The sequence below is a fragment of the Capsicum annuum genome, unplaced genomic scaffold (assembly GCF_002878395.1).
Source record: "Capsicum annuum cultivar UCD-10X-F1 unplaced genomic scaffold, UCD10Xv1.1 ctg34866, whole genome shotgun sequence".
In the NCBI taxonomy this organism is placed as follows: Eukaryota; Viridiplantae; Streptophyta; class Magnoliopsida; order Solanales; family Solanaceae; genus Capsicum; species Capsicum annuum.
Window position 1 is genome coordinate 2,237 of NW_025841741.1, and position 8,642 is coordinate 10,878.

General features: G+C 31.6%; 1 protein-coding gene across 1 annotated transcript; it reads left to right on the forward strand.

Moving 5' to 3' along the window:
- The first annotated feature begins 3,084 nt into the window (after nucleotides 1-3,084).
- LOC107865056 lies at nucleotides 3,085-3,654 on the forward strand. Its single transcript, XM_016711417.2, has one exon. It carries the CDS (start codon nucleotides 3,085-3,087, stop codon nucleotides 3,652-3,654), a length of 570 nt encoding a protein of 189 aa, XP_016566903.1.
- The last annotated feature ends 4,988 nt before the right edge of the window (nucleotides 3,655-8,642 follow it).

Genomic DNA, 8,642 nt, shown 5'->3' on the forward strand with positions numbered 1-8,642 from the left:
GAACTTCTCCGTGATGTGGGCTAATCACGGTGTACCACTGGAAATTGGACAACTTCCATTTTGTCCTTCACCGCGACGTGGTGCCTGTCGAAATACCATACTGTTTTACTAAAAAAGCCATAACTTCTCAATCGAGTATCGAATTAAGACGAAATTAGTATCGTCAGAAAGATAATTCAATTATCTACACATGGGTGGGTATAGAACTGAAAAATTCTACATATATCAAGAGTTATTCATTTTTAAAGCTAACCCTTGACATTCTAGGAGATAAACTGAGCTAGAAAAAGTACGAGGTATTACATAAACCTTGTCCTGCACCGAACATGTATGTTCTTATATGAATTATCTAATTCTAAATATCCTAGAATTCATTATACCAGAGGTACAGAATAAAAATCAACAATTAGCTAAGTTGCACGTTAGTGTATAACTGCATCCAACAAACTTAAATACAATCAAAATTCATTTCTAAATTCATATTAAACACTAAAAATTTAATGTAGAATGTACTTACCAGGTCTTACTTGACCTTTCACTTCATGTTTGAAACTTATCCCTAGCTGTAAAATCCTTCATGATTGACTTTAAATAAAACTGAGAGTTATACCTGGTCAGCCTCAACATGCATATGATGTGGGTTTGAGATAATCATTTGAATCATATCCATCTAAAATACACCTAATACTTTTGTATTATCATTAACCATCAATACACCGTCAGTAGATGTATTTACCCGTTGACGTGAATTGTAACAAACATTTATTTCAACATCGCGTACTAATGAACTTGCAAAGATGCTCACAACATCTTTCTCCAAAATGCTTACATATAAAGAAAGACAATTCATCTCTTATATCTCCTTCTTTTGTAAAATATACACCTTTAAACCCATGTCATTATGTATCTGTATTTGCCCTGCACTACCTATTATTTGATATTCAATTTAGATTTTACTGCTAAAATCTACATTAATATGAGATACCAAAAGATTGTATAGTTGATTGTATAATGCATTCAGGCTCAACAATACAGCATCAATAATGTATTCTTCATAATTTTATTCATATATCCATCTTTTAGAGTGCTTCACAAGAACTGAGATGCTTCCCATTGCCAATCTTTTTCACATAAAAAATGTTATAAAAAAATACACATTACAAAATCTAGCATAACTATCAATACATATAAATAATTATAAGCACTCAATACAACATATAAATATACAATTACATGTGAATACAAAAGCATAAAAAAACAACAATCAAAATATACAACACAGTTATAATTATACAATTACAATCTGAAATACACAAATCCATAGAAAATATACAAATAAAATTACAATAAACAAATACAATTATAATATACAATTAAATATTAACAAATACAGACAAGGATCTATATATAAAAACGTAAACAACATATACAAACACAACCAAAATATCCAAATAAAAAACAAACAAAATATAATTTTATCATTTCGAATATACAAATAGGCTTTTTGACTATATATTACATTCCGATTAAAAAACTCAAAAACAAATACTTTTTTTGGTAGCTAGAAAAATTAATTTTGATCATAATATAATTCGATCAATTCAATATACATCCGCATTAATTTATTTTGAAATTTGTTTATGAAATATTTGCAAACTATTTACAAAAAAATTGATGAAATAACAAATATATACTCAATAACGATTTTAAACAACGTGATTTTAATCCGATGAAATTAATATAAGAAATTAATTTTATGATTCAATACCTGTAACAACAATGATGATTTAATTTGAAATTTCAAAGATCATGAAGATGAGAAGCTTCAGCTGATTTGATTTTGATTTTTTATCTGAAAACGACACTATGAAACGGAAATTTGAATTTTTATTTGGGTTGTTGAAAAATAATGGCAATTACGTTAATTAAGAGGTGTTTATGGAAAAGGAATCTCAATATTTTAATACATGAGTAATTGTGTCTTATTTAACTTAACTGATTTAGTAAAAGGGAGACAGTAAATCTATTTGTATATGTATTTACATAGGAAGAAGTTTTTAAATTATAAAATAAAAGTTGCTATTTTAAATAATTATGAAATATTTTCTATGAAACTCCTAATTATGGTCTTAAGGTTGCTACTTATAAATTTTTTCCTAGAATTTTCATGAAAAAAGCCTAGTGCATGAGAACAGTTATATAACCTCTTGCGATACATTTTAAAAGTGGTAATCAACAAATCATTACTTAGACTCTTAAGTTTAAAATGTCACTTGAGATTTGAGCCTACGTAATTTGAGTATATACTGGATATATCATTATATAATGTAGCTTGTTAAGAAATGATAGGTAGTGTGGATGTCTTCTTCATTGTCAACATTGCCTTCATTCTCAAACAAAGACTTTTTCATGCATAAACCTTCTATTTCTATTGGTTACAATGGTTGGCAAGATTGCCTATAAGGGCATGCCATTATTTCTATTTTGTATACAGATCAAAAATATAATGAAAGTCTCTACTATCTGTTTCTTAGTTTCTTTACTCTGTTAATTTATTTTATAATATGTTATCAGTACAAGACTCTACTGTATCAAAATTTGAAGGCTAAGGTATTATTTTCTCTTTCTTTTAATATGTCTAATCTTATGAAACTTGAGTTCGTTGCCCTTCAAAGTTTGGGCAAGAACTACCTTTCATGGGTATTGGATGCTGAAATCCATTTGGATGCTATGAGTCTTGGAGACATCATTAAAAAAGAAAATAAAGCATCAAACTAAGATCGTGTTAAGGCTATGATATTCTTGTGTCATCATATTAACGAAATTTTAAAATTGAAAATCTTACTATTAAGGATCTACTTGTTTTGTGCAATAACCTAAAAGAGAGGTATGACGACCTAAAAATAGTCATACATCCAAAACAACAATATGATTAGATGCATCTTAGATTTCAAGACTATAAGTCTATTCACGAGTATAATTCTTCCATGTTCAGAAATTTTTTCTCAGTTAAAATTATGTGGAGAGACTATTAATATTGTTGATATGTTGAAAAAAATACTCTCCACTTTTCATACCTCGAATATGCTCTTGCAGCAGAAATATCGAGATAAAGGTTTCAAGAAATATTCTAAACTAAGTTCTCACCGTCTTGTAGCTGAACAAAATAATAATTTGTCAGTAAAAACTCACAAGCTTCAACTTACTGGATCTACATCATTTCCTAAAGTAAATAAGGTGTACGCCCACCATGCTAGGTGTGTAAAGGGTCACGAATCTAGTTGTGGATGTGGACGTGGTCGTGGACCTGACTATGATCAAGAAAGAAAGCATGTTCTTGGTTTTAGTCACTCATCAAATAAATGGTTTTGTCAAAAAGAACAAGGAAAAAATAAAGAACGTGAAGCAGGTAAAGCATGTGTTTGTTTTCGATGTGGTGCGAAAGAACACTATGCACGTGATTGTCATACTCCTAAACACTTGGTTGAGCTTTATCAAGCATCACTAAAGGAAAAAAAGAAAAATTCTGAAACTAATGTTATCTCTGAAAATCATGTTGACGTTCCTCACTTAGATGAATCAGATTTCTTTGAGCATCTTGAGAAAAACAGAGATCACCTGATTGGTGATGGTTCTGTGGCTATGAAAGAGTGAACAATTTTTAATATTTATTAGTAATAGTAGTGTAATGAATAAATGTTAAAGTAGTTGTTCTATTTTATTAGTAGTTTTATTTTGGTCATTTGATCATAAAGTTTGTAGTAATTTATTTTTTATTTGATCTTATCACATTTTAATATTGCAATCTAATGTATGCTTACGGAAAAAATTGCTCACTAAATTATAGTCTTAATTTTTGCATATTTTTGGATATTATAAAATATAGTTCACCGAGTTATGTTTATAGAGAAACATTTAATCAAATTATCTATAAGTTTTCTTTAACATATTGATAATGTTTTCTCAACAAGTACGTGAAAAAGGAATCTTAGTACTTGTGACTTTCTATTAATACTTTCCATGAAAGTGAACATCACTTATTTAATTGCTCAAATATTAACTTTGTAGTTTATCCATCATTAATATTTAATATATATTTATTTTATGTATGTCATTTTATTTGAAGATATGGATAATTTTCAAAGCAAGTCATGCAATTATGAAGACATTTGTTTAATTGATTCTGGTACAACACACACAATATTTAAAAATGAGAAATATTTTTCTCATTTAAATATGAGCAAAATAAATGTTACTGCGATTTCTGGTAGTACTAGTTTGATTGGATACTTCAGAAGAGCCATTATAATTTTGCCTAAGGGGGATAAACTCATCATAAGTAATGCTATATTTTCTCCTAAATCCCGAAGAAACTTGCGGAGTTTTTAAGATATACGTGAAAATGGTTATCATATCAAGACAGTGGATGAGTTGAATCATGAATATCTTGGTATTACTAAGAATGTCTCTGGGTAGACATGTTTTATATAAAAGTTTCATGTTTTATCTTCTAGCTTGTATTGGCAAAGATTAGTACAATTGAGGCACATTCTATAGTAAACTAAAAGTAACTAATTCTAATATATTTGAACTTTGACACAATCGATTGGGACATCCTGGATCCATAACGATGAGACGAATTATAGAAAATTTAAATGGACACCCACTAAAGAACATGAGGGTTCTTTCAAATAATGAATTTTCTTGTACTGCCTATTATCAAGGCAAGCTAATTGTGAGGCCATCACCAACTAAAGTTGGGGCTGAATCCCCTGCGTTATTAGAACGTATACAAGGGGATATTTGTGGACCTATTCACCCACCTAGTGGGTTGTTTCAATATTTCATGGTCTAATTGATGCTTCTTCTAGATGATCTCATGTGTGCCTATTATCATCTCGTAATTTAGCATTTGCAAAATTATTGGCACAAATAATACGATTACGGGCACAGTTTTCTGACAATCAAATCAAGTTTATTCATCTTGATAATGCTGTAGAGTTTTCATTCCAAGCATTTAATGATTATTACTTATCAATTGGGATAAAAGTTGATCATCACTCAAAATTTCCTTGTTGAGTCATTAATTAAATATTTTCAATTGATAGCAAGACCATTGCTTATGAAAACTAAGTTGTCCACCTCTGTTTGGGGTCATGCTATTTTGCATGATATAACACTTGTTCGTCTAAGACCGATAAATTATCATAAATTTTCTCCATTACAGTTGGTTTTGGGTCAAGATCCTAATATATCTCATCTAATAATTTCTTATTGTGTTATGTATGTGCCTATTGCACCACCACAATGCATAAAAATGGTCCCCCAAAGAAGATTAGGAATATATGTTGGGTTTGAATCACCCTCTATTATTTGCTACCTTGAACCATTAATTGGATATATATTTACTGGTCGATTTGCATATTATCGATTTATGAGACTGTTTTCCAAAAATTAGGAGGAGAAAATAGTGAAATCCAAAGAGAAATTTTGTGGAAAAATCCATCATTGTCTCATCTTGATCCACGTGCTTCTATTTGTGAGCAAGAGGTACAAAAGATTGTTCACTTACAGAAAATTGCAAATCAAATGCTAGATGCATTTACAGATTTAAAAATGATTATAAAATTATACATTCCTACAATGAATGTCCCAATACGAATTGAGGTCTCTGTAGGACCATATACTAGTGTCGTGGCTAATGAGTCCAAAGTACGCTTGAAGCATGGTAGACCATTCGGTTCTAAGGATCGAAATCCTAGAAAAAGAAAAAAAATGGTCAAGATGATACTATGAAATAATTTCATGTAGAAGTTCAAGTTTTGAACAATTTTGATATCCCTGAAGGAACCAATGAGCTTGAACCTCAAGAAAATGAGGAATTATCCATAAATACAAGTGGTGGTGAAGCTAATTTGAATGAATAAAAAATAGTAGTGGACTATGTCTTTGCATATAATATTGTAAAAAAAATCATGTAAGATAGTAAGGATCTTGAACCTCATTCAGTTACAGAATGTCGACAAATAAATAATTGGCCAAAATGGCAAGAAGCAATTCAATCTGAGTTGAATTCACTTGTCAGGTGTGATGTTTTTAGACCTATTGTTCAAACGTCAAATAGTATTAAACCTATTGGATATAAATGGGTCTTTGTGAACAAATGAAATGAAAAAATTGAAATACAAAAATATAAGGAGTGTCTTCTTGCACAAGAATTTTTACAAAGTCCTAGTGTCGATTATGAAGAGACATACTCACCAGTTATGGATGGAATAACATTAAGTTATCTCATTAGTTTCATTGTTCATGATAGGCTTGAAATGCATTTGATGGATGTGGTTACAACCTATCTGTCACGACCCAAACCGAGGCCCTGGCCACGATGGGCATCCCAAACCTCAAAGGCCCGAGAGACCCCTTAGCATACTATTATAATCAAAATCCATACATAAATCAAAGCGTGAAAGATATAACAATGTTCACTGGAAACTTATAATATGAAATGTGTCAACAAGATATGAAAATACAACACTTCAACTACCATCTAAGAAGCCTCTACTGAATGCTAACTGTCTAGGATGGGACAAAACCCCCGGCTAGACCATGTACTGAAAGACTCGACATATAAGTAAATGCCTTCCGAAAGATGGATGACTCACTAATTCTGTCAAATCCTAAGTGCTCTACTGATGTGATGAACCATCGAACTATACCGTATAACCTGAAATATAGGAGGGTCAATACACAGAGGTATTGGTATGTAGAACAATCCAAAAACAAATATATTCTTATAAAACATAGGCGAGAGATTTTCATAAAAAAATATGTCAGCATAAAATAATTGAAAATACATGGGCATTATTTAATGAGCTTCAAAACATCTTCTTGAAATCATGACTCAACTTTTTATCTTACTGCTGAGCTAGGTGGTACACCCTACATATCTTAAAGGTATTCCAGGGGCTATATGGGATCCGCCCTTGACTCGATGGCCAGGCCCCCAACCCAAGTTTACCACAAGGGTTGGAGTATCTGAATATGATACGCCACAGGATCATCGCCAATGTATAATCCCTATCTTGGGACATAATAAAACCAGTATCGACAAAACACGGTTCCATGCGATGAGTTGTCTGAACTCGTGCCTACTTCGGGTAACCACCTAACTCTCTTAGAGCCCATTTTTAACCTTTTAGAAATATGCATCTTACCAAAAATCAAAATCTGAAATCTGAATAAAAATCTATATTGTGATATATTTTGAATCTGTCATGGCATTCATCTGTTGGTATCTCCATACCAAGATTTGCAAGACGTATAAGACATATCATATCATGTTTTAGTCCTTTCAATCAAAACAAGTTATTTGACCACCAAAAACATTTAAACATCACATGAGATAGTCCTTGATTCAAAATACATGAAAACTCATCAAAAACTCTCTTTTAATATTTTTGCAAAGTGTGGTCATCTCTTTCATCAATCACATGCAAGTTCTTTAATGGGAGATATGATCATTGATAAAACAAAGAAAAACCCCTCTCAGTTCTTTCATAAGACAATAACCATCCATCAATGTTGGCAAAAACACTTGAATCAACTTTCAACCATTTATGTAAACAATCCATAACATTGTCAAAATAGGGGGTTTCGTAACAAGAGAGGGAATTTACATAAATCTTGGTCTCATATAACCTTTCAAATCAACGACACATGTACATATGAAAACAAACTAAGTTTCAAAAAACAACCTCATAGTTTATGCAAGATTTCATCATAAAATGGATTTACAATACCTGTTCTTCAACCATTTCAAAATCCATATCATGTCGGAAACTATATACATTAAAAGCTTATTTGAACAATAAATTTTTATGCTCATAAAGTTTAGGATAGCCCCACGTACCTTAAGTTTCTTAACGTGGAGGATGAAACCCTAATCTTTCTACTTTTAAGTTTCTTAACTTGGAGGATGAAACTCTAGATTTCTTGGGGGAAAAGGATTGAATTCTTGTTCTTGGGGAAGAAGGGAGGGTTTTTCTTGAGAATTAATTGGAGAATATGGGCAATTTATGCCCTAACGGATGATATTAATCATGATTTGACGAATTGGGTTAAGGGAAAGAGACATAATTGCCCCTCAAGAAATTAAATTCATAAGTAGATTGCGGATTACAGGGTCACTGCGACGTGGTAGGTGTGTTGTAATGCCCCAAAGATACACCCTGGATACCACACTGTGCTTACAATCACAAATGACCACAAACTAACCCATGAGCTGGTACCTACTGTGTGCACTCAATAGTATATTGATAATAAAGACATTTGTGGGAAATAGCTGAAAATGGCATAAGGTTTTAGATACTGGAGAAAACACTGAATCATAAATTGGAACATTTGAAAACATACGTAAAGTACTGAAAAAGCAACTGATAAACTGACTAACTGTCTGAATATCTGAAAGCCTCTAAAACTGACTTACTGTGGAGTTGATGGGACAAACCCCCAACTAACTCTGACTGACCATATAACTGAACTGCTACCTCAACTGAATAAAGATATACTTATCCTCAAAGTATGAGGACTCACCACTGCTGCTGATTCTAGCTAACTGATCCTGTCTAGGACCGATTGGGAAA

Excerpts from the sequence above, each read along its gene's own strand:
- LOC107865056 (XM_016711417.2), top strand. The coding sequence starts at position 3,085 with ATGCTCTTGCAGCAGAAATATCGAGATAAAGGTTTCAAGAAATATTCT.